General features: G+C 38.4%; 1 protein-coding gene across 1 annotated transcript in view; it reads right to left on the reverse strand.

Moving 5' to 3' along the window:
* Window positions 1-15,087, reverse strand: part of SPAG5 (sperm associated antigen 5) — a 96,414-nt gene that overhangs the window by 7,978 nt on the left and 73,349 nt on the right. The window contains exons 18-22 of the mRNA XM_089693618.1: window positions 11,489-11,591; window positions 10,372-10,455; window positions 9,903-10,029; window positions 6,108-6,240; window positions 1,881-1,961 (exon numbers count right to left, since the gene is read on the reverse strand). Of these exons, the coding sequence (XP_089549744.1) occupies window positions 1,881-1,961; window positions 6,108-6,240; window positions 9,903-10,029; window positions 10,372-10,455; window positions 11,489-11,591 (528 nt within the window). The remainder of the gene's footprint in view (window positions 1-1,880; window positions 1,962-6,107; window positions 6,241-9,902; window positions 10,030-10,371; window positions 10,456-11,488; window positions 11,592-15,087) is intronic.

Raw genomic sequence — 15,087 nt, forward strand, 5'->3', positions numbered from 1 at the left:
GGGCACTATTCCTCCCAATATGAGGTACTATTCCTCCCACTGACGCCAACAATGGGACACTATTTCTTACACTGATACCAATAATAGGGCATTATTCCTCCGATTAATATCAATGATGGGTATTAATGGGAAGAATAGTACCCCATCTTTTTTATATTCACTGATGTTGGGCCCGGGACATTCTCTACCCCCACTGGTCACAATCCAGCCCTCCTAACGTTGGAAGGGCAGTAAACCGGCCCTTTGTTTGAACAATTTTGATACTCCTGCACTAGAGGAATTTAATTTGAAATGGTTTGTTTTAAGAACGTTAGTTCGATTTTCTACTTGTGTATTCAAATTGATGTTAGTTTTCAAACAAGTCACTAGAAAATTCAAAGGAGCAGAATGGAACATTTTTCTTAAACTAACAAAAGGCAAATTAAATTTTAAGTATTTTCGAATGGCATTCGCCCAGTCATTTTACAAAAGTTTTTTTGTACGAACATTTGCTTGAAAATCTACTATTAATTGGCTAGTTTAGGTAGTGAAGGACTACCTGCAGGAGTGCAAGGCTTTTTTTGGGGGAGGAGAGTACTTTTACCTGTGTGATCTCCTTGATGAACTTGTCCAAGAAGGAACCAAACAGGTGTTCTCCCCCAAAGGGCAACCAGTTTTTTTTTCACATGAATTTCGCTTACTAGCATTTGATCTAAAGAATCCTCTACATATGGACGTAGAGAAAGCTCATCTTGGAAATGTGGCAAAGGTACCTGCAAAGCTATTCATGCAGTAGCACATGGACCACATTACCCAAGTACCAGGTAGTGGCGAACAGAGGTAGCTAATAAAATGGAGGTAGGGTCTCAGGCCATGTGTTTAGTCCAACTAAAATCTGGCAAACAGCCATGGTGGCACAAACAGGTTGCATGGTGGAGCCTGTCAAGATAAATAGGGAGTTAAAAAAGGGCCTCTTACCATTCTCCACTGGGTGCTTACATATGATTAGTCTCTGTAGGGACCATAAGTGTTTTGTTAAGACTAGAAATGAGTCCACCACAAAGACTGGGCATTTTGGCAGGAAAACCGCCTCACTAGGATATTGCTGAGCAAAACATTTAGAAGAACAAAGAGCTTTTTATGGTGAGGCCAATCACCATGAAAGACAGACTCTAAGACCAAGTGCATTGGGAAAGTCTTGATGGACCCATTGATGGAGACCTTATGGTAGCAATAGTATCCTTAAGCTTGGAAGGAACCTCCGCCAAACAGCATCCCATCTTGATCCAATTACTCAGAAGAAATGTGTGTGTGGGGACCATCTTCCTCATCTACCTTCTCAGGCAATAAAAGCAGATGCAAGAGCAAAGTTAGAATCTGTCTTATGCAGGGAGACTGAATGCCTCATTTGTGACCCCTGCCATCTATGGCCTCTAAAATGATTGATATCCTGCCCATAAAGTCAGACATGGTGGGAGAAACTGCTCTTTTGATAGGTAGGAGGAAGGGTATGTCGCTAAAGAGCCAGTGGGTTGCACAGAGGAAGACAGGGAGTCAGACTGGGGGTTAATGTCTGAAGAGGGGGTACTAGGGCCTGTGGAAAGAGATCATATATCACTGGAGGAAAAAGCTCCCATGTGATACGGTCCTAATGAAGAGCAGTGGTGTGACACAGCTTGCTGGATTAACAAAAACATATGGATAATCTAAAGCAAGGCAAACACTACTGTAGCTCAGTGTGACCTTGAGTACTTTCTGTAATGTTCTCAGTTTTATCCCAGCCATCAATTATTTCACATACATCCATTAGATGTAAGTGGCTGGTTTAGAATAAAGACAAAGCCAACTTTCTGATATGAATTCACAATACAAGCCATCACTGAATAGAATATAGATTTTACCTCCATTTCATTCATTTTGGTAATCTGCTGCAGTATCTTCTGTTCATGCTGATGGACCAGCTCCTGAAGCCTTCTGATATGCTGTTAGATAAGCAGGGTTGAGTGAGTACTGAATTTTAATAACCGTTTCATGTTTGAAAAATCTGCACTGATTAAAGACACCATCACCTTACCCATGCAAGGTAAAGAGACTTATTGAAAACCAGCATCTTCCAACCCCCAGATACTAACCTTACCTGTGTTTTCACAGCTTCTCCACATCTTTTGAGAACACAGAACACTTACAGGTATGAAGGAACATATAACCTGTTTCACTGTGTGCCCAGGCCTAGCAGACAAACCTTAGGTCCCAGCACTGTCACAGGACTAAATGCGTGTCATCATTGAAACTGCCAATTTTACTGCCAGCTGTTGATCAAAAAGAAGTGAGTGGGGGCACAAGTAAGGCCAGTATATGGGGAGGGGGAGGGGGGGGGGGTATTGTGGGGGTCTTCTGCAGAGAATCGGCTACTTTGCCCAACAACGGCAAGGTGGAAATTTTTTTTCAAAAAGTATGTATACACCAGCTTAAATATACCCTGAAAGCATTTTGTTATAAGCTTAAAATACTGCTCGAAAAGTGCAAAAAAATTAGCCAGCTAGAAATCTTGTGAGCTGGTAACTTCCAGTACTCTTCTTCTGCGGACAGTTATGATTGTCATTGTTCCCAGCTATCTCAGTTGACTACAAAAGCACCTCCCCTATTTTAAGAAGGGGGCAGGTGTTATATACTGTACTCCGAACAAACACACTTGCTAGGGTGACAATGTTGCCTCTTGAAGATACAGTATAGTTTTCACTCCAGAACAGGAAGTGTGTTCCTGGTAGGATCACAAAGTGAAAATGAATTAAAAAAATTCATCCACTACATCTAAGGAAGATAACCTGCAAAACATACATTTTTCTTCTTGGGTTTAAATACACTTTAATTAACCATTTCCCTCCCAGCCTATGACCGAATGGCAGCCGGCAAAAACCCTCATCTTTCCGGGTGGACGCCATATGGCGTCCTTTCGAGCATGCGCAGTTTGCGCGCCTGAAGAGTCGCACAGCGGCGCGATCTGTCACCGGCTGTGTACCTCGGACACGGCCGATGACAGATCTGAGTACCGGCCCCATGTGACCTGCTGTGACCAATCACAGCAGGTCACATGACAGTTGTATTCAATGGATGGCTTCATTCATGCCATCCATTGTATACTAGTGTGTCTAGCTGTGAATGGTCACAGCGATCACATGCATAAGCTGGGCCAATCACAGCCCAGCTGTGTCATGTGATTAGCCGTGGCCAAATCACAGCTAAGCACAAAAAAAAAACCAAAAAAAAAAAACCCCTGAATGAATCGATGTCATTCAGGTAAATGCTTGCTTATAGCAAAGTAATTCTTTGCTATAAGCAAATTGAGTAAAAAAACAAAAAAAAAAAACAAATATTGATCACTTCCCCAAAGTAGTACAATGTTACTATGGTAACATTGTACTACTTTGGTCATAGTGAAATATAAAAAAAAAAAATCTTAAAAAAAATTTAATAAAATAATAAAACAAATTAAAAAAAAAAATAAAAAAATTATATATTTTTTTTCCATACTGTCACCAGTCAGTGTCCCTGATCATCGCCATACCAGTTATATGATGACGCTGTACTGCACTGGCGACAGTATGTAAAAAAAAAAAAAAAGTTACTTTTTTTAATTTTCCAAAAAATTATGACAAAAAAAAATACAACTTAAAAAAAACTCACCATGCCTCTTATGAAGTGCTTCGGACTGTCTACTCTGCAAAAAGGGGTCATTTGGATATCTGTACTGTTCTGACATTCTTGGACCTCAAGAAATTAGATTGGCTGTCAGTACTTCAGGATTGATCAATATTCAGATATATCCCATAGTTTGTGAACTCTATAACCTTCCTACAAACTAAATAATACATCCTAATTTGGGTTATTTTCACCAAAGATATATAGCACAATACATCTTGGCATAAATTTATGAATAATAATTATTTGTTTGCAAACTTTCATAACAGAAACAAAGAAAAACATGGTTTTTTTCCAAATTTTTCGGTCTTTTTTTGTTAATTTAGCAAAAAATAAAAACCCCGGTGGTGATTAAATACCACCAAAAGAAAGCTCTAGTTGTGTGAAGAAAATAATAACATTTTAGTTTGGGTACAATGTTGTATGATCACGCAATTGTCATTCAAAGTGTGAGAGCGCTGAAACCTGAAAAATGGCCTGGGCAGGAAGGGGGTAAAAGTGCCCGGTATTGAAGAGGTTAAAGCACTCTTATAGTTTTGGAAATAGGGTAACATATTTTACAACTTACATATAGGTAACTCTTATCAGACTGATGTGCATCACAAGACTGTAATTTTTGTTTATATTAGCCATAGAAATCTCAAGATTTGCCAAACAGAGAGACCACTATTTTATGCTTCAATAGACCTTCACGGTTAACAGGTTTTCAGATATAATCCACATACGATGCATTATATTAGGGAGGTCAGCAGATCTATAGAGTTGCACTGTGAGATGTAACATTACAGTGTTACCATTGTATAGCACTGCAATACAGGAAGCAGAGCCTGAACATGTAATGAATAAAAATGGCTGACCCCTTGTACGTACATATATAAATACAATATAGACAAATATTTACCCTGGGACTATGAAGTGCAATTTTTAAAAAGTGGTTGGGTGCCAAGTAGCTAAAAGACCCAGTTTTTTTCATTAGGAAAACAAAGCCAAAAATAGCCAAAAATATGAAAACACACCTTTTTGTTGCTCCCACAGAAAAAAAATAATCAGTTAATTTTTGTTTAATGTTGGAAAATATTTGGGAAAAAATTAAAATGAATGACAGGTAAGTATGCAAGCTAGAAAATACGGATTTGAACCCATATTTACTATGATAGTTTTGAATATCATCCAAAAAAGAAAAGAACCTGGGGCTAAACTTTCAATTACAGAGTACCCCCTTTATTTAGACACACACGCTACATAAATTGGTTAAGGTGCTCAAACAAAATCAAGGCAAAAATTACCCTCCAACCATAAACACAACCCTCAAAAGGGTGGGCATAACTTATTTTCCAATTGCAAAATGGACTAACAATATAAAAGAATTAGAGGAAGTGAGTTAACTGAAATTTATACATCCATACACATCAATTCCATGTAACCTAAAAGACAGAGTATTTATATTCATGGGAGCTAAATGCTCTTGCTTTCATTGTTAGATTTGCTGATGATACGGCTGAACTTGCTAAAATGGATTTATTAACACTTTAAGCCTCAGGATCTTTTGTATCTTTGGATAACGGTGTGTTTTGACTATAGATCACATAATGCTTGTCATGTATATCTTCCTGCTAAATATTAGGATCTACCGTACTGTACTTTTTATTTGTAAGCCATCGACATTCCAAAAGCACAACTAAACTCCAATACAGAAATGTAATATATTGCAGCTTATTCACCACTGGATGTGGTAGCTGTGTTAGCTTTCTGTTTTTTAAGCTTCTCTTTATTTTCATCTGTTGATCAGCCAGTAACTCCTCCTATGTAGGAGCAACATATCCACCTTTGGACGGCAGCACTATCAATCAGTGGAGAGGGTAGCGTCAGATGGACTAGTAGATTTAAGCAACTAGCGATTTAAAGCTGAGCTCCACTTAACACTTTTAAGCAGTTACAGCAATTTTGTTTCCCTTTTTGGATAAAGGGATAAAAACTGACCATTGTAAGCACCCCTTGTCAGTGTTAAATAATTTGTCTCAACCTTCTAGCTGCCAAAATTGATAGACAGCTTGGACTGTTAAAGGAAGTTGAAAAACAACAGACTTGCCGGCTGGATCAACAGGTAATAAACGATGTCACACATGGACTCAGGAAAACAAAGGCTGCAGTGTTAATGCTAGTGACAGACTGCATCATAGATGTTGTTCTGATTTGGGACATAAGACTTTATTATGATCCAAATGTTTGGTCTTCCGGACAAACAGGAATATAATCATAAAACAGAACAGAACAAAGCAGGAAGATGCATATATAAATCAGGGAATTTCACCATGCAGAGATATCAAAAGAAAATCTCCATCACAATCAGAAAGGATAACGTTAACATTATAATGCAAAGTGCACATTACATTTATGAGCAGTTCTGAGAAAAGTGGCTGAATATTCACCTTTTCCTTACTGGTCACTTTCTCATCAAGCACACCATTACTTTTTCTTAGCTTGTCAATCTCTTCCTGCAGGTCACGAACATCAGATTTATTCTGATATCTTTGATTGTGCCGCTCTTCCTTCAAAGAGGAGCTTTAGACAGACAACGAGAACATGACATTTAGGATGTATTTTTGCTCATATGTAGATCCAGCCTATTGTAAAACTCTATAAAAGCACAAGGAATAATCCACATAAATCCTCAACCCAGAGTACCTTACAGTTCAGTGTCACTACAAAAGTCAGGTATCCACACACACCTCGGCAATCAGATTAGGGAATCAACCATCTTAGCAGTCTAAACTGTATTCTATATTACGGGATGGGTCATATGGAATGTGTTTGTGAATAAAGGACATTCACAGAAATACAAGTAGATAAGGGATTTCAGGTGGTGAATAAAGCTTATGTCAGTCTTTTTCAACTTGTGGTTTTCACGGCAAGAATCTCAGTATTAGCCGTCGGACTCAACAAGCTGTCAAAAACCGTAAATAGGTTAAAGATATTAAATGTAATATCCATTTTTAATGAACAGTAATATGCAAGCTTATTTTTCCTGACTGACCTATTGTCATCTGCTGATGACATTTGGTACAAATGAATGGCTTGTTTAGCTCAGTCAAAAAAACAAAACAAAAAAAAAACACTAAAACTAAAAAAACAGGTTGAATTTTTTTTTTTTTTTTGTTAAACAGGATGACAGCCTAATGTTTTACACAAAACTGACACTCAGATAAGAGGTGCATGTGAGCATGTCTTAAAGTTGCCCAAAGCTAACAAATTTCTGTGAAGAAATGTATAAATGGAGTAAACACCGCTATATTAACTCACAATAAGTCGCAAGATGCAACTAAATTTACTAATTTAATAAGAAAAAAAAATGCCATAGGCAATCAGTATTAATGTGAACTGAAGATTTTCCTAAAAGAGTCTAAAGTAAAGCAATAAAACCAGGTATAGCAAGTCAACTAGCAGAATTAGAAGCAGGCCAACAATGCCAGCTTACATATTGTATATCGGTCAGAGTTTCCATTAAGATCTATATTTCTTTCGCTTGTATGTTATGTCAATGCTAGAAAATTAAAGGATAAGGTCACCTTTGTAATAATTAAAATAGTAAATGCACATCTCTTTGCAGGTAAAAAAAATGTGCAATATTTTTATTTTTTATTAAGAGTCTAGAAAGCATTGTAGACCTGTCTGTATATCTGTGTTGTCATACCTCATACAAGCAGGCAGATATACAAAGACAGGAATAGAGAATGAGATAAATGGAAATATCACATATAGAATGCACAATAAATATTCAGTGTTAGGTGCTCATAAAATGAATACTATGTGCAGCAGTCCATAAATGCCAATGATGGTGAAAAATCACAGCAAAACTCCGTGAGGTGATCACAGTGCCACTCGGTGTGCGGTCAATCCACAGATGGCCAAGATGGCCCCTCACCTCCTTGATGCGACCCACTGGGCCAAACAGCTATGTAGGTGACCTTATACACCCAATAAGGTATCATCAAAGGATGGAACGTATGGATAGATCCCTCCAATATCTTCTCCTATCTCCTAGGTACTCCATTCCACAAAACCGTTTAAGATACCATTAAAAACAAAGAAGATCCTCCATAGTGTAATCCAGTTTTAATAATAACATGAATCTAAATAAAATGCCCGCTCACATGTAAAATGACAAAGATCAGCTTTTTCCCATATCATGGGTGTGTTTCCATGGTTCTCATGCTAAGAAATGCATGCAGCTCCACTTGCTCCACAATCCCTCCAGAAATGGCGCCGACGCCGGAAATGACGTCACCGCGCCACCGGAAATGATGTCAGTGCATACCTTAATGCGTTTACATCACAATCCACGTGACTTCCTCAGAGTGAAACGCCCATACTGACACATCAGCCATTTATAGGCTGCAGGGGCGTCACCCTGCCCAGTGGGAAGATGCCCACCGCAGCCATGATAACGGAGCACAATACACTACTTGCAGCGATGCATTAATGCCCACTATGTCCTTATAACTGGCAGGAAAAAACAAAAACCCCAACTTTAATATTTAAAACCAAACCACTTTAAATGGCAAAACCCCCTCAGAAGGGTAATCTAAATCTAAATTAATTTCATGGGAATTTGCAAAGAGTGTATATATATATATATATATATATATATATATATATATATATATATATATATATACAGTGGGGATCGAATGTTTGGGCACCCCAGCTAAAAATGTGTATTAATGTGCATAAAGAAGCCAAGGAAAGATGGAAAAATCTCCAAAAGGCATCAAATTACAGATTAGACATTCTTATAATATGTCAACAAAAGTTAGATTTTATTTCCATCATTTACACTTTCAAAATAACAGAAAACAAAAAAATGGCGTCTGCAAAAGTTTGGGCACCCTGCAGAGTTAATATCTTGCACTGCCCCCTTTGCCAAGCTGAGACCTGCCAGTGTCATGGATTGTTCTCAATCATCGTCTGGGAAGACCAGGTGATGTCAATCTCAAAGGTTTTAAATGCCCAGACTCATCTGACCTTGCCCCAACAATCAGCACCATGGGTTCTTCTAAGCAGTTGTCTAGGAAACTGAAAACTGAAAATATATATATATATATATATATATATATATATATATATATATAAAATCATGAAGGTGCGGGACAGCCTTCATCATAGAAAGAATAGGCTAAAATACCTGCAATCTTTACCATAAATAATCAGAAGGTGCGGGAAATCCTTCCTCCTATAAAAATCTATATATATCTAAATAAAAATCTAAAATCTAAATATGTGTATATATAATCATATACACACACATGTATATTTGTCTTTATAGCATCATGCCCCATGTAAACACACACATCCCAGGATCACAGATATAATGAACTATATATATTTAAAAACATAAAATGCCATTACAATAAATAAAAATAAATATAAAAAAAATAAAATAAAAATGAAATAAAAAATCCACATATCCTCAGAGTTGGCAGCATATATTCAAATCTTCAAAATTTTTATTTTTTGGGAGGGTTTTTTGAAGATTTGAATATATGCTGCCAACTCTGAGGATATGTGGAATTTTTATTTTATTTCATTTTTATTTTATTTTTTTTTTATATTTATTTTTATTTATTGCAATGGCATAAGGTCACCTACATAGCTGTTTGGCCCAGTGGGTCGCATCAAGGAGGTGAGGGGCCATCTTGGCCATCCGTGGATTGACCGCACACTGAGTGGCACTGTGATCACCTCACGGAGCTTTGCTGTGATTTTTCACCATCATTGGCATTTATGGACTGCTGCACATAGTATTCATTTTATGAGCACCTAACACTGAATATTTATTGTGCATTCTATATGTGATATTTCCATTTATCTCATTTGTATTTTAGTATAGGTTGTTAGCGCTGCACTATTTTTTGTATTTTTATGTTCTTTCCTTGTGGTTGAGGCGAGTGAGTGTCTTCATTGAAGCTTTTGCAGCAAATGAGCTGAAAAGGCTGTCGGGACTCGGGGGTTTGTGGGGGCAGCTGCAGCGCTAACATGTTACACCCTGAATATGGATGTAAAATGTAACCTGTTAGAAAAAAAGTGAACGTACGTATTCTTTATGTTTTTAGGGATGACAGACACTGAAGACAGGAATAAAGAAGAAGCTGCAAAGCAAACAAAGAAGAAAATGGTGACACATCCGTATCCCCACAAAACATCTGAAGGTCACTTGGTTCACTTACATTTCCATTTTCAAGTTTCTGATAACATCATGTTCTATGTCCATGGCACGTGATGATGCTGTAACAACGTCTGATACAACACTGCTCAGTTCATGTAACAGGTCTGTCAAATTAATCACTGGAGTGCCTGGTGGTAAAGTAAACATTACACACTGCATGAAAGTGTAATAGGAAAAGGCAACTATTTATCATCACTGGTAAAAGGTAAAATTGCTTGAAAACATGAAATCACATCTAAGACTACATGGTCTTCACACTCTCGAGATACAATACATCTTTTGCAATAACTGTCTGGTATGCATTTATTAAACTTTAACAGCACACTATGAACACAGCTTCTTTTGAGCTGACTACTTTTTTTCATATTCTGTATTGTTTTTCAATTTTTATGGCCCAGTTACTAAAAATTTAAAACTATCCAGAAAACCACATTAAACAATATAAATTTATCAGCGGCGTAGAGACACACTTGCAGATGGTGAAGCCACTGGCTTTACAACAGTGAAGGCACTTGTTGCACTCCAAATACTTTCTGCTTTGGGATCTTCAGAATCTAAAAGAAAAAAAAAATAAAATAAAATCAATGCATCTTTATTGAAACTTGCAATGTACAAATCCTCTTACAACATTCTTGTTGCTAACCGACTATTATCAGGAGCTTTTATCAACCAGCCATGGATTTACTCAATGCATTAAGGCAAAGGGCCAGATTGTTGCAGTAGTGGATCAGTGAATAGGTGGCATTAAAAGGGCTTGCAGGAGAAAAAGGCTCCCTTCTTGCTCAGACAACAATGAGAAGCCCCTCCAACCGTCCAGGAGCAGTGTTCACTGAAATACCCTAAAACTTAAAAGTGCTCTTTAACCCCAAACATGGAAGACCCCTGAAGGACAGGGGCACAGGAAAATGAGAATCTCAGGACCAAAACAAGTTCTCACCTTGGCATTCACCACAGTCAGAGACAGAAGTGGCTTGCAGTGAATCTCCAGATGAGGATTCCAAAATAAATAAATAAATCTCTCTCGCTCTATATATATATTTTTTTTATTTATCTGTCCTAAGGCCACGCCGAAAGAACAATGCCCTCTGTTTTTTTTTTTTGCTTAGTTTTCATTTTCCTATGATCCAGGACTTACAAATAATAGATTTCCTGTGCCCCCTCCCCTTCATGTTTAACAAAAGTTTCACATACCTTCCCAACACACTCTGTAGATCTGTTAACAAGGCCACAATCTTACAAACAAAAACCTTTTTAGCCCCATACATTTAAAGAGGAAAAACATCTAAATCATCATGGTGTCAAAACTAATTTTGTTAGTTGACACTATAAATTGAGTTGTATGCAGTTAATCTACAAATGCTACAGTTTATAAGCACTTTTGATGTAGGAGTTACCATGCATCATAAAAAAAAAAAAAGAACTGTAAATGCCAAAGGCTTGGTGGCTGACCTGTACATGCCACTCTGCAGAGAAAAAAAATAAAAAAACATAAAAGTTAAGAATAAACGCTTTAGAACAGCATACAGAAACCATTCAAGAAAAGTCTCAGAGGTTAAAAATCTTCTAGGAAAACATTTCACTTCTAACCTGTTGTGTTCAAGACTGTTGCCTGAAAGGATTCTTCTGCAAAAGCGTTGGAGCGTGAGAGACTCCCTCCTGGTGTATGCAGTCCATAGGCATTAATGTTTACCTGCAAAATTAAAGTTTGACAACATTCTGCTATAATATGGAGATACTTTATGAAGACAACCAATCCCATAATCTTGGACTATAAATGTTTTAACCACTTGGGCACTAGAGTATTTTTTTAAATTTTATGGACACATGTAAAAATCTGCATTTTTGGCCCTAAAATTTCTTACAACCCCCATATCATTATATATTTTCTGAAAGCAGAGGCCTTGTCAAACAAAGCAATAATAGTTGCAATTTTTTATTTTTGTTATGTTGTACAATATTTGTGCAACTGCCTATCGAATGCATATTTTCAGGAAAAAATATAATAAAATTAATTTTATTGCACATAAATACAGTATAAGAACAATTTTTTGGTAAAATATACAAGATGGGGTTGCATTGAGTAAATAGATACCAAACATGCCAGGTCTTAAAACTACATGCCCCTGTGATAGAAAAAAAACAAAAACAAAAAAACACCAAAAATCTCCATAGGTGATGCTTTGAAAGCCTTTACAGTTAATCAGTTCAGTGTTAACTGAGCTCTGGTTCTAGAATTATTGCTTTCAGTCCAGAATTCACGGTCATACTTGCTGTGTCGTGTGATTGTGGTTTACATACATGCGAGGAACCTGGGCCACTTTTGCATTTATGTGTGTGTGCAGGGCAACAGGCACAACATTTAATTTTAATTTTTGTTTTTAAAACACATTATAAAATTAATTTTTTAACTTTTCTTTTTAAATAAACTTTATTGCTATCACAAGGGGTTAACAAACCCCCATGTGATAGCACTGGATATGTGACTGGTACCCTTTATGGAGACATTGGGGGTCTAATAGGCCCCAATGTCTCACCAGCCCTACAAAGCATGTAACCAAGTAGAGATATGCTTGGTTAGCTACTTCCCTGGATGTATTAGCCAGAGAATGATGGCTCTGACCCCGTAAGTAAGAAAACCAGTCACTTCAGGTTTCATTCTGGGCAGAGGAGACTGAAGAATGGATGCTTTCCACAGCGCCTTTTTTTCCAGTTCTCTTCATCATGCAAATGATTAACAAGGCAGCAGTGGTAAGCTCATGATTAACTGTTCACGTTTACACCTGGAGTGACCTCTGCGCTCATTTGTATGAGTTTTTTGTTCTTTAGTCTCCTCCCACCCGCCATGCAGAAGCTCAACAATGTAGACCTGAGCTCCCGGTAAGAGCAGGAAAACCACTGTGAAACTGTTTGGTGGATTTTCAGCTAAAGGATCACTTTCACTTTACAGCTGAGAGCTGAGAAGAACATGAACAAGTTGATGGCTACTACTGAAGACATCAGCTTGTGCTTTACCCTCATATCCTTTGGATATACTACATATGTCCAAAGAGCTGAGCTAGTTAAAGCAGGGCTGCACCCAAAAGGGGAAGTTACGCTTTATGGACTGCTCCCCCGCTCCCCATTAAGAATTGGCACCTTTGGTGAGCAGGAACCCGAATTTGCCAGGTACCCGCTCCCACTTCCGGTCCTCCCTCCCTCCCTGTAGTCTTTTGGGACACATGACAGGTCCCAGAAGACTACAGTACAATTCATGAAGCGCAGCACTACTCGCGCATGTGCAGTGGGTCCCCGGCTGTGAAGCCGCAAGCTATCACAGCCGGGTGCCCACACTGAAGATGCTGGCCTCCTGGAATACAGAACGGCCAGTGAAACGAGCTGTGGGGGACACACCGCGGGACCAAGGGACAGGTAAGTGGCTGTTTTTTTAAAAGTCAGCAGCTACAGTTTTTGTAGCAGCTGACTTATTTTTTGATAGGTTGAGTGGAACTCCGCTTTAAAGAACTTGAGAAATCTGCTCCCTGCCCCGAGAACAACCATTGCTAGCCATTTCAGGTCATCTGTAATTTTAAAATAATTAAACTACTGAGCTACATCGTTACATAGTGTGTGTGTGTATATATGTCACTCCTACTATTCCATATCCCCGTACATTGCACTCGCTAAGAAAACACATCTAAGCAATTTTTTTTTTTTTTATACACTCCCCACTGACACCACCAACTGTGAAAGGGAGTACTACATCCCCACAGCTCTAACAGAATGAACTCCCTATGCATTTTGTGATGGAACGCCTGTCACCCAGATTGAGTGATTCCGACAGAGAACCGCTTCTTCGCCACTGTGACACAGGACCAAGATATTATAGTTGGGCATTGCACCCAAAACTAGACGAGACTAGCTTAGATGTCAAACGGGAACTCTTTATTGAACAGAAAACACAGGTTTTTATACACTCCAGAAATAGGGCCTATCCCCTCATAAACAATAAAACAAATATTACACATTGGGATAAACATCCCAGACTGATTAGATAACGAAGTGAAGCTGACATCAGTCTAATCTTATCTTGCAGGCACCTCCAAAAGGACTTGCCAACAAACAATAGGTGACTCAATTAACAATGGGAATGCACACCTAGGAGGTACACACCTTAATAAACAGATTAGAGTAAGAGTCCTCAGCATGAGGTTGTTTTGCTGATTATATCAACATCTGCTTAGTCTGAGTCTAGGAAGGTGGGGGGTTGAAGCAGTCAATGCTAGTTTGGGCACAGAGACCCCAAATCTGTTTCTTGGTCCTCCAGTTCTCAGAGGCTGTGTGTTTTGGGGAGACATGGACTTGAATCCCCAGGCACACAACAAAGAATAGAGCCCCCCTCAGATGCCAGGGCCATGGTCAGAAGGCAAGAGGCTAGTCTGTAGTTACCTACAAAAGTCCCTGTTCCGGTTGGGTCTGTTACACAGTTTAAGATCTAGCCATGTCTCTTCTTTAGAGTCTCTAGGTTAAACAGTTACATCCCAATGCTAGAGTCCCCATTTAGAGATTTGTATTTACGCCATCATATCCCTCTTGAGCATCCCTTCTCCAGGAAGGACAAGTTTAATGTTTGTAGTCATACCTCATAACTGAAGTCCTCCAGTCCCCTTCTTGTTCTGGGTTGTCCCTACAACGCCAAGGGCCTGTTCACACTAGAACACGTGTGTTTGCCGCATTGGATTGCATAGTACAAAAGTACCATGCAATCCAGTCGGAGTGCGTTTCCATAAGTAATGCAGTAACTATTTTTGATTTGACTTTGAATCATTATGTTGAAATAATTTCAGTCAATATCTAATGTTTACCTGTTCAGGTCAACAATTTTCATGAGGTGCATTTACTTTTTCACATGACTGTATGTGCATGTATCCCCATATTTTTTCCAAATACCTCCCCATGTCAGTACTGATGGTTTAAGACCTGACCACAAGAACGCAAGAGAAACCCCTTCTCATATCTTTAAAAAGGCTTTTACTCTTCTCCTCAGTATTCCTCATTTTCTGTCCTCAGACCTTATGGCAACATTGTCTCTTTAGAAGAAGTGGAAGTTATGTATCATCCACAAATGGGCATTATCCAGGGCACCCTTGTTGGCAGAGTGGGATTTTACAGCATAATTATGCTTTTGGTCAAGTATGCCTTTGTCTCCT

Source organism: Staurois parvus, unplaced genomic scaffold (assembly GCF_062004578.1).
Source record: "Staurois parvus isolate SC_StPar_1 unplaced genomic scaffold, SC_StPar_1.0 ptg000635l, whole genome shotgun sequence".
Lineage (NCBI taxonomy): Eukaryota > Metazoa > Chordata > Amphibia > Anura > Ranidae > Staurois > Staurois parvus.